At 39.0% G+C, this 17,559-nt stretch overlaps 1 protein-coding gene across 8 annotated transcripts in view; it reads right to left on the reverse strand.

Moving 5' to 3' along the window:
* ANKRD42 (ankyrin repeat domain 42) overlaps positions 1–17,559 on the reverse strand; it is a 66,910-nt gene that overhangs the window by 3,324 nt on the left and 46,027 nt on the right. For 3 of the 8 annotated variants that reach the window (XM_036028736.1, XM_036028734.1, XM_036028731.1), the window contains 3 exons: positions 10,278–10,404; positions 5,932–6,076; positions 1,487–1,569 (listed from right to left, as the gene is read on the reverse strand). In XM_036028736.1, the coding sequence (XP_035884629.1) occupies positions 1,487–1,569; positions 5,932–6,076; positions 10,278–10,404 (355 nt within the window). Of the gene's footprint in view, positions 1–732; positions 1,570–5,931; positions 6,077–10,254; positions 10,405–17,559 lie in introns of those variants that run through there. The other 5 variants (XM_028517158.2, XR_004903867.1, XR_004903866.1 and 2 more) reach the window with 5 other exon arrangements.

The raw sequence follows: 17,559 nt of genomic DNA on the forward strand, positions 1-17,559 counted from the left end.
CCCAGCAGTGGTGAAGAACGCAGACTGAACTTTCCCTGCTAAGGTCAGAATCCTGGCTCCACACTGTTGTCCGATTCTGGGCAAATTATTTTTAACCTCTATGTATAAAATATCTATTTTAGCTGTTGTGAGAATTGAGAGAATATCTGTAAACGACTTGGCACAGATCCCACACATAGTAAGTGCCCAATAAACGTCGACAATTATTACTACAATACATTGAAAGTCTACTGGAAACCACAGAAAAACTAACAAAATGACTATAAAGGTTATCAAAAAGGTTTAACACTTAAAAGACCTTTGACCAGCTCTGTACTGGTCTTAGCAATCACATGCACTCATATCAGGGCGTACTGGCCTTGGTGATACTGGGTCCAAATAGCCTTTAGTGTCCATGTAAAGTACATGCCAGGGACTAGAAGGTGGGCAGTCTGATATACACCAAGAAGCTGCTGCCAGGGAAACCCAAAGCTACCAATCAGATCTTCAGGGGAAAGGAGGATACAACTGCCCTAGGAGAGAGACAAATGTTTGCTAGGTCAAGGAGGAGTGGAGCTGGGTAGGAAAGGGAGGGAATTGAGATCAGAACTGAAATGCAATGCCACAGTTGTTTTTTTCAGTCAGCAAAGTCAAGGGGAAAAAAAACAAACATGTTTTTAGTCTATGCAATTTCTCTAATCTCTATATCCTTTCTTATAGAGCGTGCAAGACAGAGCAATGTTTGAATTTTAAAGCAGGTTTTATTTAAATGGGCATTCTTAGTAAGCATAGATTACGGTTTTGTTTTCTTCCTTTAACAAATGCTGTTCTCCATTTTTTGTAAAACTTTCCTGAGTGAAATACTTGGTTGTTATTGTAAAGATGTCTGGTTCTAAAAGTTACTGGTCTTATGTGTTGCATTTTTCTCCCAAGTCCAGATGCTTTTTAAAGTCAAGTCATTTGAAAACTTTAAAAGTTAAAAAATTAATATTTACCCTAGTAGTAGTAAAAGGTAGTCTCTAGCAAGTAAAAGAAATATAATTCCATTATAGAATTTTTAATAATTTTTAATATGTAGAATATTTTTTAACATTTAGTACTGGATTTCTTTTGAATTCTAGATGCTACCATATTATATTTTAAAGTTTATGTATCTGCTAAATTAATTACTGATAAATCTAGAATCTTGACTTGCCTACATAAATATAAAAAGGATGTATCGGGAGGGGAGTACAACTGAGTTCATGTAATTTTAACTATTCCTTTGACATTATGTAACATATTTCTGCCTTCCGATTTGAAGTAACAGTGCATCAGAGTATTTTTAAAAGAGTTTACATATGGGGAGGGTGGGAGGGGGGAAAGGATTGGGATTAAAAAGGAGAAAACTGTATTTGAACAATGATTAAAATATAATAAAAAAAAGTTTACATAGATTAACACATCAATTTTTAAAATAAAAGAGAAAAATCAAGCAAGTTTATTTAGTTATTTCACTGCTTAGTACCTTCTCACAAAAACACCCCCGGAAGACACTTTTTTCTTCACTCGCCTCTTCTCTTTGCTTGACTCACAAGAAGAGGCATTTTCCTACAAATGAAAAAAAAGAGAGAGAACCAAATAAGATTTCTATCCTAGACACAATTTATCTTTCTACATTATCTGTTCCAAAAGAAAAAAAGTAATGATACTAACATTTTCAACTCTGGATTACAGTTCTTTTAGGATTTTGTATAAATAAATTCTTAAAACTGAAGAACCAGTGCATCATGTTGTGCTGACTCCCAAGACTAAGAGGTGCCTTGAGAAACCGCCCAGTACTATTCTCTACCTAATATGTCCCCAAAATAGAACACCTTGTTGTTTCTGCTTCGGACTGAGACCAGCGATTTTCAACTGGTGCACCACAAGAATTTTTAAAACATGCAATACCTGACTTTAGTCAGGGGCAACCAACCTCTTTTCCCTTAGATTGTCAAATAAAAAAATGACAACAGCCAACACAATAGCCATCAGTGTGGATGAATCAAAACTATACCTATTTTTTGGTCAGATCAGCAAAAATATATTTTTGGTATGCCATAGAATTTTAAAAATTAGTTTATGTGTGCCATGAGATGAAAAAGGTTGAAAATTGCTGACTTAGACTAATATTTCACAACAGATTGCTAACTGAAATGCACAAAGTGTTGCTATGTCATCTGTATTCTTTGCAAGCCCGACAGTGCTAGAAATCATATTTCTTGGCTTCTCCATTCCCTCCTCCTCTGTGTTCACACAATGTCCCTCTGCTGCTCTTGTCTCATTTTCCACTTTGCCCTCCCACCCACTGTTTCTGAGTATTTTTATCCATCATGTTCTTCTCAGGACCTAACACAGAAGAATCACTTAATAAATGCTATGGGAAGGACAAAGAGAGGGCTAGAAACACAGTGGATGCTCACTAGATGTTAATTATCTTTGAATGATTCTTTCAGTCAAAAATGCTTGCACCTAGTTAGGCAGGACCAATCTGAATGCAGGGGCTCCATGACAGCACAAGGAACAGGTCCAGGGGAGGTTCCATGGCTGGAGTTAGTATTCCCCATGTCCCTGCCCACACCTTTGCTAATGAGGTCAGTCAGCTTAACTCAAATCACACTGTCCAAGCATAAAAGTAAGCTGCCATTGTCCCACCACCACCTGAAAAAACAGAACCACATGTCTGTTTCTTCCCCCCATCTCAGCTGCAAACTGGAGAGAGGACTAGATGGAGAACTGGGTAGCCCTCCCTTACAGTGTGGCAAGGCACTGGTGAGCATCGGGTAAGTATAGATGGTCTCTTCCCCTGGAAAAATATACCAACTAATCTGAAAACCAACAATAACCAACCTTTCATTGGGAGCTGGCATATGATGCCACTGTATTTCACAGTTTACATATATAACAAGGTGAAGTAGTACTATTACCAACCTTTTATGGTTGGCCATCCTTAATTAGCAAACATGGCCCAACGCATTGCACTAATGACTTCCTGAATGATACCAGTTTGGGAGATCTGCCAGATACAAAGTTCATAGCACTGAGGCTAACACATAGCCCGTACTCAGTAACTTGTGGATGACACAGATGTTGTTATTACGGTAAGTTAGATGATGTCACAGAACTTAAATTTCAGTACAGTGGGTAAAGTAAGTACCCAGCTAAACTCTACTACAAGTGATGAGGTGCGATTAAAACTGTACGAACTATTGGGTAAAAGAAAGAGAGATCATGTGTAGTCAGGGGGATTAAGTCTGGGCTCATAAACAAAATGGTTCCTAGAAGAATCAGAGAAGCAGAGCTGACAGAGAGCCTTCCAGGTATATGGACAAAATAAACAAAGGCTTGGTGGTGGGGAAGTTCAGAAAATACAAGCTACATGTAGGAGAACAGAAGAAAATAAAGCTAGTGATGTTTAATGTGGGCTAAGATGAGACAATATGTGAGAAAGCACCATAACAATAATTATTATCAAAACCAGTTGTGTTATAAAAAAGCCATTTAAGTGCATAATACAGATCAAGCTATCCTAAGAAAGTATCATAAGAATTTTTTTCTGGATAAAAATTACACTATTGCAGATTCTAATACATGGGGGAAAGTCTTAAAAGTATAGCTATAATCAATTATAGGCTCTGACCAGAAAGCGGCAGGAGAAAAATTTAAATCAGAGCTTCTTGAAGAATCGACATAAATAAGCACTGAATAAACAGGACATTTTATTTATACTTTATTTATTTAGACTCCAAAATAAACTAACTTCTCCTACTCTCAAATATATAAGGCTCTTACACATTTATTTATCCATGGGCTATGTTTGTTCAACTTGAACACAGAAAATGGAAAGAAAGGAAGGAGAAAAAAAGAAAATAAGAGGAGGGGAGAATATAATACTATAAATACTTCTAGAGAGGGTTTCTATACAGTATTTCCATTAACATCAGCACAATGCCATGAGGTAGATGTTATACTCATTTTAAAGATGAGGAAATTGAGACTCAGACGCATTTGTGGTAGAAAATAAGCAGCACCAAGGTTGTAGCTGCCACTAGAGGTCAGTGACATTGCTCATTTATAGAAACCAGATAAGGCAGGACTGCACAACAGCTGGCCCAAAGTGTAGGGACCTTGAGTCGGCTCTCCAAAAAACCAACACATTGTTCACAGAGAGCGATGTTTTAAGAAGGATGTGCTGTAGAGTATGAAACTGAACCCCACTGTGAGACGAGAGCTTTTGGGAAAGAACAGGGTATTTTTAAATAGCTAGAACACTAAAATTCTCTAAGTAGACAATCATTTTAGAATGACTCAAAAGGTGTCCGCTTCGGTGATGTCCAAAAGGTTTAGGTAGCTGGACAAGAACAGCGTATGTTCGTGCCTTTGAGGGGACTGTTTGAGCCAGCAGAGTTCCTGCCCGGAGGTGGAGAGGGAACATATTTTGAGTAAAAGTGGTTAGTTTACGAAAAAGTGTGTGTCTTCAGCCAACGCCACGTGGCTGCACAGGCTGGCCCCTCCATACTAAAGTTTCCCCAGGGGCTAAGGGGGGTACAAGGTGAACACTGCAAAAATGAAGAGAATGGACTATTTATAATTAATTATATTCCTTGGAAAATTCAAACCCAGGCAAGTGTTTGAATTTGTATATGCATAGAAATACACACATGTGTTTCTAAATGAACAGAATATCATCTGAAATGAGACATACCAAATTGTTAACAGTAGCTTCCTCTGGAGAGAGGAACTCAGTATAGAGAGGAATGTCTGCCCTTTTTAAAAAATATTTTACAAGCAGCACATATATATTTTATTATTTAAAAGTGGTTATTTTAAAGAGACTAATGATGAGTTTGTACAAAATAAAAAGTGCCCAGAAGTTTGCATTATAGATCAGATTTGAGGTGATACAGGGTCTGGAGCAGAACTAATTCCCTTGATGACTGAAGAAAACATTTCCCTATGGAGGCAATATGTGAAATGCACCTGAAACCCTGCACTCTGTCACATGAGCTGTCCACAGGTGCCATATCATGGCTGGCTTCACTCCCAGAGAGAGCAAGGGTCAAAGTGTCTCCAGTGTACCTTCTGCCTGTTCTACTCTGAGACCAGATACAAGGCCTGGGGCCTGAAATGCAAGCACCACTAGGATTTCTTGCTGTCACTGTCACTCTATCGTGGAAATACTCTACCTGCTGTCCTGTATTTGTTCTTTGTTTCTATTTCCATATCAGTTTCTTTTTAGCTTTGTTCTGGATATCTGTCCTTTTCATTTATCACTCTAAGCATTTTTCTAAATTCTAGAGCTATATTCTGAATTCAAAATTCAAAGTTCTAGCTGGGAATTATGAAAAGAGCTAAGGGTATGGAATCAATGATTACTTTGCAAATATTTTTTTTACTTACATGGTACAATAACATATAACATATGTTACAATAACTTGTGTACCATGTTATTGTAACATGTTACAATAACAATAAGCATAATAACACTGCACATTTATCAACCAGGCTGCTCTGCTAATCAATACATATATGGATGGATATACACAGGGGTGGGCAAAAGTAGGTTTACAATTGTGAATATGCAAAACACTTTAATCTTGTATTATTAATTTGTATTTTTCCATACAAATAACTATAAACCTACTTTTTATATGTGTGTATATATAGTTATATCTGTATCTATACATAGACGTATACACACACACATATATATACATATACACACACACACACATATATATTCCTTTAATCCTTACAACACTCTAGAAAGCATAAATTTACAACTAAGGCATAGAGAAGTTAAATGACTTGTTCAAACCAAAAACGGTTACAGCCAGGATTCAAGTCCAAATAGCCCCAGTCCAAATGTTGTACTTTAGCTATTCCTGTATGCTATTTCTTGAGAACTACAAATGTGTTAAGGACACTAACCACTGCGATAAAGTTGGGGACCTGAGTATTTTCCAGGGTCTCCCTAAGTTGATCCACCTCTGCTCGACACTCATCCAGCTGACATTCTAATTGTTCTCTGCGTAGGCGTTCATACTCCAGCTGGCCCTGCAGCTCTTGGATAGTCCTGTCAAAAAAAGATTTTGTTTTTAATCAATCTCCAATATGAACTAAATATTATTTTTCATAATGGTGAAAAGCATCCATGCATTATATTTAAGGCAACTAACAAATAATTGCTTATTCAACAAAATGTATTGAGAGTCTACTATGAACCAGCACTGATCTAGACTTTAGACACTGGGGATACAGCAGTGACCCTGACAAGCCAAATCTGCCCTCATGGGGCTTGCCTTCGCAGGGGAGGAAGACAGACAGTACAGAAAATAGGTAACTAAATATGGCATGTTGGAAGTTGATAAATGCTATGGGAGAAAAAATAAAACAACAAAGAATAACATAAAATGTTGCTAAAGAGGGGGTTAACACTTCATACACAGTAGCCAGGGAAGGACTTACTGAGGTCTTCTGAGCAAAGTTCTAAAGAAATAAGAGAGATAATCAAGTAGACATCTGGGGGAAGAGCATTCCACACAGAGGGGACATCAAGTCAGAAGAATGCCTGGTGACCTGGAAGAAAACCAAAGGCCAATGTGGCTGGAACAGTTTAAAGTATAAAAGGGAGAGTAGCAGGTCAGAGAGGTGAAAGGGGTCCAGAAAATGTAGAGCCTTATAAGGCATAGCAAGGACCTAGGCTGTCACTCTGAGTGAAATGGGAAGCCATTGGAGAATCTTGAGACATGATAGTAAGAAGCTAGCAAAATTCCTGGGCAATGATAGGGAAACTGAGACTAGAAAATTAAACAAGGTTGAACAATTTGAACAATGTATAGCCAGTTAGTGGATCACAAGACCTTATCTTTCCTAATTTAGGGCACTTAAGAGCAAATAGTTTATACCTCTCCTCCCTAACCAGAGAATACATAGTTTAACTCACTCTCATCTGGGAGATAGAGAACAGAGATCCAATTCACACCATTTGCGCTAGCTAAACCCAAGAATAGGTGAAGTAAGAGGAACAAATACAAACTCGATGAGAGCCAGACACAAGATAAAAGTGAAACAGTAAAGCAGACCGAAGAACAATCCCATTCTCCTCTGTACACTCATTTTGGTGCATCAGCATATAAAAATGCCCTGCAAAGCTGATGAATATCCTGCTGAAACACTCCTGTAAGTTTCTCTCCCACAGAAAAAAGATTTTAAAAAAACCTCAAGACAAAGCATACCCATGTCCCTTCTTAGGCATGAACTTTTACTTCCTCCTAAACTCTAAGGGCCCCCATGAGACTTGCAGCCAGGGAAGAAATGGGCAGTGGCAGCTCATCCTGGGCTAACCCTCTAAATCAAGGCCACCTTTTCTCTGACTCTCAGTAAGGCAACAGCAGTCCCATCTTGGCTCACTTCCTTCCTGTAAGGTTTTTAGGGAGCCAAAGCAGAACACTGCCCAGGATCTCCTGTTGTTTCTTCTATCCTAAGGCCTTCCTTTGTTTCACTGTCCCCAGCTTTAGTAAACCTACTCTCAAAATCACCTGGACTCGTGTTGTGAAATCTTTCCTACACAAAGTCAAAAACCCACACTTCAGGCCGGCCTGAGGCACACCCACTCGGGCAGCCCCAGCAGGTAACAGTCTGAGCGGGGAAATGGCATGATCTGACTTAGATTTTTACTTTGTTTGGCTTTGCTGGTTTTTTTCTAATGATGTAAAATTTACTTTGCAAGAAATATACAACTACCAAGTGAACCAGTCAATGACTTTTGATTAATGTGTAAACCTTTGTACAGACCACCACTACCAAGATACAGAACACTTCCATCACCTTAGAAGTTCCCTCATGCCCTTCCCAGGAAATCCTCCTTCCTTAGGCAACCACACTTCTGGGTATCTATCATGTTAGATTAGTTCTGCCTATGCTTGTAAATGAAATTGTACAGTATATACTTCTGTATGCCTAGCTTCTTTCAGTCAACAGTATGAGAGACTTACTGGAATTAGGGTTTTTTTAAATTATTTTACTTATTTATTTTTAGAGAGAGGGGAAGGACGAGAGAAACAAAGGAAGAGAAACACTGATGTGTGAGAGATACATCAATTGTTTGTATCCCCCACACCTCCAACCAGGGACCTGGCCTGCAAGCCAGGCATGTGTCCTGACTAGGAATTGAACAGGGACATTTCAGTCTGCAGGACAACATCCAACCCACTAAACCACATTGGTCAGGGTTAGATTCAGCTTTTAAAATGATTACTCTGTACACTGTGTTGAAAACAGACTGCAGGATGTGGAGTGGAGGATTAGGGGTCAGTAACAGGAAGCTGAGAAACATCAGAAAGATTTTAAAATAAATGCAGGCAAGAGGAGTGAGTGGGGTTAAGATTGAATGTAGAGAAGAATGGCAACTGTGGAAGATTAGGATTCAGCAAAGAAGAGGAGAAAATCACCCCCAGGGTAGAGCTGCTGCATTGTGAGTCTGGGCTAACTAATGGATAACAACAAAAAACAAAAGGACTTCCCTGAAATCAATACTTACCCAGTTTTTCTTTACAATTAGATCTGAGATCAGGAGTCTGTACCCAAACAATAAATGCCTTAAGATGCATTCAACACAAAATTGAGAACAAATTCTAGAAAAGAATCAAAACTCAGAAGGAACACTACAGTCTCAGCTGATAGGAAACTGTATTCTGGCACAAAAGCTAAAGCTGTCTCCAAAAAAAATTCTGTTCAAAATCACTTACATCAATAATAGAACCACTTCTCACTGAAATGTGAACATGAGAGTTAAAAGTTCCATTCAAGAATGTTAAAATTGTAATAATCTTAGATAACAGGTTTAGAGACACTTAGACTCAGGCTCAAATTCTGGCTCCACCAAATTCTGGGTCCACTCCATTGCCCCACCCTTTCTCCTCCTCCCTACGTGATGTTATGCAAGTAATTTAACCTCAATTTTAAGTCTGGGTTTCCTAATCCATGTAGTGAGCCCTTGGAGCTGCAAATATTTCAGGAGGTAATATATACAAGAGGCTTATCTAGTACCTAGCATGTGGTAGGTAATGCTTGGAAGTAATTCAAGCAGCTATAGCATAGAGTAACCCACTTAGAAGAGAAGCAAAGAAAATAAAAATTTTAATACTATCTAGGAAAGAATTGCTCCATTGTGAAGTACTTTTCTAGACTACAAGGGATCTAAAAACTTTCAGTTAGGCTCTTATACTAAAAGTATTCTACATCTCAAAATCCTGTAATCAATGTATAGGAAATGAACAGCTAACTAAATGATGTGATTTGTGAGATACCAAGAAGGACCCTGATTAAAAAAAATTTTCCTTTGGTTTTTCAGTTTTCTAGTATTTAAAATCCCACTAATAGTATTTTGGCTTAAAGCTGTGTCTTCTCTTCAATTTCCCAAGTACCCATAGAAGGATAACATATTAACCCTTATCAAAGATTTAGATGTTACTCTGAATATATTTACCAGACCTCTTACTGAGTCTATATTCAGAAGAGGATTCAGGAACAGGAAACAGGAGGTTCTAAGAGTATGAGCGAAAGAGACCCAACCAAAGGAGAGGGCAGGGGAAAAGGAGACTCCATGTGGACTGCTCTTTACAAAACCAAGTTCATATTAAATCAAAAGTCTCCTCTCCTGTCTCTCTTTGTTCCCTGTCCACTCTGAAAAGAGATAGGCAAGCAGAAGGGCAGTGGGAGAAACACTATGCATCCTCCATTCCAGCAGCAATTAATTAGAGAGGCACCAAATGTGCAGACAGCCAACTAGGGTGCAGGAAGGAAAGGATGCAACTGCTCACTGCCTCCAGTCTAGACACAAGAGCATTCTCTGATGCGGTACTACAGTCAGTGAACACAGCAGCGGGCCTCAGATTCATGAGTAAGCAGTCCAATTTGATAGGGATGGTTAGAGCATGTGTTGGTTGAAAAGCTTAAAGTAGTTGTAGTCTCAAAATAAATCAACTCTACAAGATGAAAAGAGTTCTGGAGATTGGTTGTGCAAAAATGTGAATGTACTTAACAGTACTGAATTGTATACTTAAGAATATTTAAGATGATATATTACATGTATATTTTACCACAATAAAAAAAATCTCAACACTTTCTCCATCCGGGGACATGGGAGGAAAACAGAATAGAATCTTCTACCCTTCAGTGGGATAAAGAAGAAAACAAGTTGTTGGTCAACAAGCCCTCACATGGCATTTAGAGAGGTAACTAAAAACAAACCATTAAAGTTCGGAGGATATTACTTTTCAGACTCCAGTTGTTCTTTCTTCTGCTTTAGATCCTCTTCTGTTATCCCTCCCAAGTGTTTATAGTTGCTCTCAGCAATTTCCAGGAGATGTCTCAGTTCTACAATTTTCTTATAGGCTCTCACTGTGAGACAGAGGTCAATAGAAATGCAGTTTAGACAGGTGGTCACAGGGTTCCTGTTCTTCCTCTAAAGCCAGTGTCTGTGTGCTTTGGGGAAGCGGGTGGAGGGAGGCGGCATACACATAGAAGGATAAATATCAGCAACAGAACATTTCGATGAACAAACAATAAAAAAATTAAATGGAAGCTTCTTTTCCTGCTATTGGAGGATGTACCAGATTGTTATAACTATTAATACTATGAACAAGAAGGTTTAAAGACTAGCAATGTTTTCCTAGTGGACTAGTGGAATACTGCAGGACTATGCATAATCTATGGTATGTCAAAAATTTAGAAAAACTGAAATATGTTGGATTTATTTAAAATAAGTAAGAACTAACCCAACCCCCAAATTTTATTAGTCATATGTAATATCTATGTAAGAAGATACTAAGAGAAGGAGGTATGTTGAGAGCCACTTTTAGCTATTCTCCAACTATCAAACCTATGGATTTTCTTTCCTTTGTGGTAGTACTAAACAGCCTGGGGTGATTTTCTCCCCCAAGAGACATTTGACAACACCTGGGTACATTGTGGTTTTGAATTTGATGAATGGAGGGGAACAGGCTATTGGCATCTCCAGGATCAGGATGCTACTAAACATCTTAAAATATACAAGGAGACACCCCCCTCCCCCAACAAATAAGTATCTGGCTCAAAATGTCAATAGTGCAGAAGCTGAGAAAGCCTACTTACAGGACCAGGTCGGCAAATTTAAGTCTCTACTCCCTTATACTTAACACTCTGATTTCTCTCTCAACAGGCCAGAGCTACAGGTTTAAAACTGCATACATCAGAATCAACTGGGATGCCTTTTAAAGTGTACACACTTGAGCCCCGTAACAGACACATTCTGGTATCAGTACTTAGTAAAAGCTCCTCAGACAATTCTGATGGGCAGACAGGTTTGGCAACCACTAACTACTAGCAAACAAGCAGAGGGAGTTAAAAAATGTTACATATGGAAAGACAGAACTGTGGCTATTCACTTTATATACTAATTCTTTAATATTTAAAGGTCACACTTTAAAAAAACTGTTCTATGGGGTCATCAGAAGTAAGAACTAGGATTAATTGGGATAAGCTCCAGTAAGAAAGATTTTAACTCAACAAAAGAGAAACTTTCCCGCAAAAACTTTAAGAGCTACCATCTATCGTGGAATGCCTATGATGAGCAAGATACCACACCAAGTACCCTAAATATTTCACTCCTCACAAGAGTCCTGCCAAAAGATGGAAATAGGCTCTCTGAGCAACAGTGAGTGCCTTGTCACTGAAGGTGATTAAGTGGATGCTGGATGACATGTGACAGGAATGTTGAGTCCAGACTCAAACCTCAAAGAGTTACAGGGTGCTCTGATACTAGGGTCCTAAATACAATTCACTAAAGAATGTTCTAAATTGAGGCTCAGTTCCAATAACTCTGGGATGACAAGAAATCCAACCAGTTCCACGTAGGTGCTCTGGTAAAACCTAGTGTCCGAAGAACTGGTCATCTAGTCCTTTGAGTTTCACCCTGGAATAAAGTTAAATAGGGACAAAAAAAACAGCACATGACATCACATACCGTACCTTCCACTAGCTGCAAGCACCCAAGCTGGGCACCAGTGTGCTGTACTGTATGGTAAGGTATGAGAGCACATTTGTATCAGATACACCACAGTAGAAACCTGTTCTGGCCACATTCTTGGTCTTTCCTGAAACATCTTTTAAAAATTTTCTAATTCACTAGCAATGATTCCCTCACAAATATCTCTTACTAAAATAATTTCAGAATAAACTGATATTCTACAAATTGCTCATTTTCTAGAGTTCGGAGTCCTTATTAATTCTGAATGCAACCAACAAAAAAATCTAAGAGCAAACAACAAAATAAAAGTAGATAAATTGCAATTCATCAAAATTAAACATTTCCATGCTACAAAGGACATCAAGAAAGTTCAAAGACAACCACAGAATAGTAGAAAATATCTGAAAATCATATACAGGCAGGGGCAAAAGTAGGTGTGCAGCTGTAAACTCTGTTTTGCATACTCACAACTATAAACCTACTTTTACCCCACCCTGTATCTGATAAAAGACTTAAAGCTGAAGGTACTGTTACAACTCTATAATAATAAGATAAACAATTCAGTTTAAAATAGGCAAAGGAGACTACTAGTCAAGACGGCGGCATAGGCAGACATGGCTCACCTCTTCACACAACCACAGTAAAATTACAACTAAGATATAGAACAACCATCACCCAGATGTGACAGAAATCAAGTTGAATGACAGTCTGACAACTATGGAATTAAAGAAACCACATCCATCCAGACTGGTAGCGGGGGCACAGACGCAGAAGGGCTGGTTCCACACTTACGTGTGGTAGATACAAATTCAGGAGGGATATCTCAGGAGTGAAGAGTCCCAACCCCACACCAGCACCCTGAGCTCAGGTTCCAGTGCTGGGAAGATAAGTCCCCATAACTTCTGGCTGCAAAAACCAGTGGGGATTGAGTCAGTGGAAGAAGCTTCTGGAGGCCCAAGCAATTCCTCTTAAAGAATCCACACATAGACTCACCTACTCAGACTCAACTCCCTCTGGGCTCCAGTGCGGGGGTGGCAGCTTGAGAGGCACCACTAGTGTGCAGGGGGAGGCTGAGGTGTATGGCATCAAGGCAAGCAGAGGCCATTGTTCCTTTTCTGGGCCCTTACCCAACAGAGCCAGCAGACAAGTACCCTGTCTAGGATTCCAGCAACCTGTCTAACACTGTTTGACCCACCTTGGAATCCAGCTGAGACTCCACCCCACCCAATTTATGGACCCACCCAAACTGCTTTTTCCATATGAATGGCTGGCCTTGACTCATGCCTCAGAACTTCCTAAATCATCTCAAATAAGCAGCAGCTGGCCTCAGTGAGCCTCAAGCTCAGAACTAGCAGTCTAGATTCACAGGTTGGCTTCACCTAGAAATCCCCCCACCCAGCACAAGTAGCAGCCATTTCAGATTGCTTTACAGCTCAGGCAGGGTGGTTCAAGGCAAAACACAGGTGGGGGCTGATCTTGTTCTGTACCACCCTGGAAACCCCAGTCTCCAGTGCACCCAGTGAACAAGCTACAGACCACATCAGAGCACCACAACATTGCCCCTACACAGCTGATTCTCCACAGAGGACAGAGGTAGGTGGTCAGTGGTCACAGCCAGTCCTTGCAACTGAATGGCCTGGTAAATCCCTCCCATTGATCTGCCAACAGCAATCAAGGCTCAGCTACAAAAAGAAAGTGTATTCAGCCCACACAAAGGGTGCACCTTGAGTATTCAGCTTGAGTGATAGTGGGGAGGCTGTGCCACTGGAGCCTACAGGACACCTACTACATTAAACTACACTACCAATATAAGAAGTCAAAGCAGCTCTACCTAATATATAGAAACAAACACAGAGAGCTGCCAAAAAAAGGAGACAAAGAAACATGGCCCAAATGAAAGAACAGATCAAAACTCCAGAAAAAGAATAAAACGAAGTGGTGATAAGCAATCTATCAGATGCAGAGCTCAAAACACTGTTTATAAGGATGCTCAAGGAACTTAGTGAGGACCTCAGCAGCTTAAAAAATATCCAGTCAAAAATGAAGAATACACTAATTGAAATAGAACAGTTTACAGGAAAAAAACAGTAGAGTAGATAAAGTTGAGAATCAAATCAATGATTTGGAACATAAGGAAGCAAAAAACAACCAATTCATAATAATAAGAAAACAGAATCCAAAAATTGAGAATAGTATAAGCAGCCTGTGGGACAACTTTAAGCATCCAACATTGTCTTCATAGGGATGGAAGAAGGAAAAGAGAAAAGCAAGAAATTGGAAATCTGTTGGAAAAATTAATGAAAGAAAACTTTCCTAATTTGGTGAAGGAAATAGGCATGCAAGTCCAAGAAGCACAGACAGTCCCAAACAAGGTGGACTCAAAGAGGCTCACTCCAAGACACATCATAATTAAAATGCCAAAGGTTAAAGATAAAGAGATGGGAGGGGGGGATGTGGGAGAATGCATGAGAGGATTAAGAAGTACAAATAGGGCCCTAGCTGGTGTGGCTCAGTAAACTGAGTGCTGGCTGGCCTGTGAACCAAAGGGTCACCAATTAAATTCCCAGTCTAGAGTACAGGTCTGGGTTGTGGGCCAGGTCTCCATTACTGGGGATGCAAGAGACAACCACACATTGATGTTCCTCTCCCTCTCTTTCTCTAAAACTAAATAAATTAAATTTAAAAGTTTTTAAAAAGATTTTTTTAAAAGAAGTACAAAAATAGGTAGTTACAGAATGTAAAGTACAGTATAGGAAAGGGAGTAGCCAAAGAACTTACATGTCCCATGGACATGAACAAGGGTGAGAGGATTGCCTGAGGGAATAGGGGTTGCTGGGTGGTGGGGGGCAAAGGGAAAAAAATCAAGACAACTGTAATAGCATAATCAATAAAACATAGTTTTTAAAAAATTTCTTAAATAAAAATAGGCAAAGGATATAAATACACATTTCTCCAATAAGATATACAAGTGAGGTCATGAAAATATACTCAATATCATTAACTGGGGAAACACCAATCAAAATTACAAGATACCACTTCATACTCACTAAAGCAGCTATATTCGATAAGGGAAACAATAACAAACCCTGGAAAAGAATGTAGAGAAACTGGAACCCTCATATACTGCAGTTGGGAATGTAAAATAATACAGTCACTTTGGAAAAGAGTTTGGAAGTTCCTCAAAATTTTAAAAATAGAGTTATCAGATGACCCAGCAATTCTGACTCCTAGGTATACATCTAAGAGAAATGACAATATATATCCACAAAAAAATGTGCACACCAGTGTTCACAGCAGCAATATTCATAACAGTCAAATTGTGGAAACAACTCAAATGTTCATCAACTGACAAATGAATGGATATATAAAATAAGGTATATCCATACAAGAATATTATTTGGCAATAAACAGTAACGAAGTACTGATCCATGTCACAATGTGCATGAACCTTGAAAACATTGTGCCAGGTGAAAGAAGCCAGTCATAAAAGACCACTTATGGTATCATTCCACTCATGTGAAATGCCCAGAACAGACAACTCTGTAGAAACAGAAAGATTAGTGATAGCCTAGAGATAGGGTTTGGGGGAAAAGGAGGAGGTTGTAGAGGTAATGGGGAGTGACTACTAATGGTTGTGAGGTTTCATTTTGGGGTAATGTAAATCTTACAAAATTTATTGTGGTAATGGTTGCATAAATCTGTGAATATACTAAAAAACCATTAAAGTGTGAGCCTTAAATGGGTAAACTGAATGGTATGTAAATTATATCTCAATAAAGCTATTTAAAATAAAGCTGTCAAAGAACTCTGAAGGTATCATTAACTCTGAACCTCACTGTGAGGTAATCTAGGTGGCTCTTTCTTGGGAGACTTTCAACATCTTCAGATCTATCCATGGTTGCATTCATCAGAAAAGAGGCTTCCACCATCCCCTGGAGAATAAGGTTCTGCCTGACAGTATCCTGGGAGTTCTTAGAATTTTTTTTTAAATGTAGACATAAATTAGAAATTCTCCTCAGAGAATATACTTTTGGTACAACTAGTTTTTCCTGCCAGAATAACCGAAAACACTTTCCAGAAAGTGATGAAGCTCTGATGTCTGAATCAAATACCCAAGCTCTACTCACTTTACTACAGCTGCCTTTGTTCTGGTTAGCCTCAGTTCAAATAGATCCTTCTCATCTTTCCTGTAGGAAAGAGCTCCACTGAAATAGTTCTTCTCATCCACTCACATGAACCATGGCTCTCTGACCAAATATCATGAGAACTAAAATTAGAGTTTTGTGGCAAGAAAATATTCGTTCATGAGGCAGTGTGTGTGGTGACAAGGGTGCCATATAGTGAAATCCTAGAGTCTTCTAGTCACTGTGTGACTTTGAACAAGTAACTTAGCTTTTTTTGAACTTCAGGCTCTTTACCTACCAAATGAGGATATTATACTAAATAAGCATTTCTTGAGATAGAAAACAGAGATATCACCTGTCTCACTGGCTTATTGTGAATGATGTATGTGGAGATGTTCTGTAAATGCTGTAAAACACTACAGAAGTGTAAACAGTTACTATTAGGATTTTTGAGAATAAAAATTCTAAAGGAGAGTGATATGCCAATAACTGTGCTACCAGTAGAAATGCTATAGAAATTAAAATTTGCTACAATTACTAAACTTCAGTTTAGTTCCAGTATGTTCAATAATAAATATAACACTGAGATAAGCTGCTGTCCTGCTGACTCCTGGATACTCATTTGCATCAACCTATCACATGTCCATTTAAGAAACAGAAGCACTCCCACTTTTACTCACTAATTTGGTGTACTTTAATGTTTAACCATTTGTTACAGACAATGTTTGTATCTCCTCAATGTTAACATGTTGAAGCCCTAATCCCCAATAGGATAGTATTTGGAGATAGGATTTTTGGAAGGTAATAAGGTTAGATGAGGTCGTGAGGGTAGGGCGCTGGTCCAATGGGACTGGTGCCCTTACAGTGACACCAGAGAGCTTGCTCATGCTCTCTCCACCATGCGAAGATAGAAGTTGGCCAACTCCAGGGCAGAAAGTCCTCAGAAGAACAGACCCATTGGACTTTGACTAGGAATTTCAGCCTCCAAAACCATGAGAAAATAAATATCTGCTGTTTAAGCCACTTAGTCTTATGGCATTCCATGCCCACTAAGACACCATTTGATAAAATAAGATTGTTATTCATTTGTAATTATGAAAATTAAATCTTTGGGTGACTTCTGGCCAAGATGGAAGCATAGTTATACTTTGCCTCCTTGCACAACCAAAAGAAGGACAACAAATTTAAAAACAAAAAACCACCAGAACTGGCAGAAAATAGAACTGTATGGAAGTCCAACAACCAAGGAGTTAAAGAAGAAACATTCATCCAGACTGGAGGGTGGGGTGGAAATAGGAAGCTGTAGTGGAGAGAGCACACAGCAATGCAGTGGCTGACAGACTGGGTGGTCCCAAATTTGCATGCTGATAAACTGGTAGGAACAACTAGGGAGCAAGACAGACCATGCAACCCAGGGTTCTAGCA

This window comes from Phyllostomus discolor, chromosome 6 (genome assembly GCF_004126475.2).
Source record: "Phyllostomus discolor isolate MPI-MPIP mPhyDis1 chromosome 6, mPhyDis1.pri.v3, whole genome shotgun sequence".
In the NCBI taxonomy this organism is placed as follows: Eukaryota; Metazoa; Chordata; class Mammalia; order Chiroptera; family Phyllostomidae; genus Phyllostomus; species Phyllostomus discolor.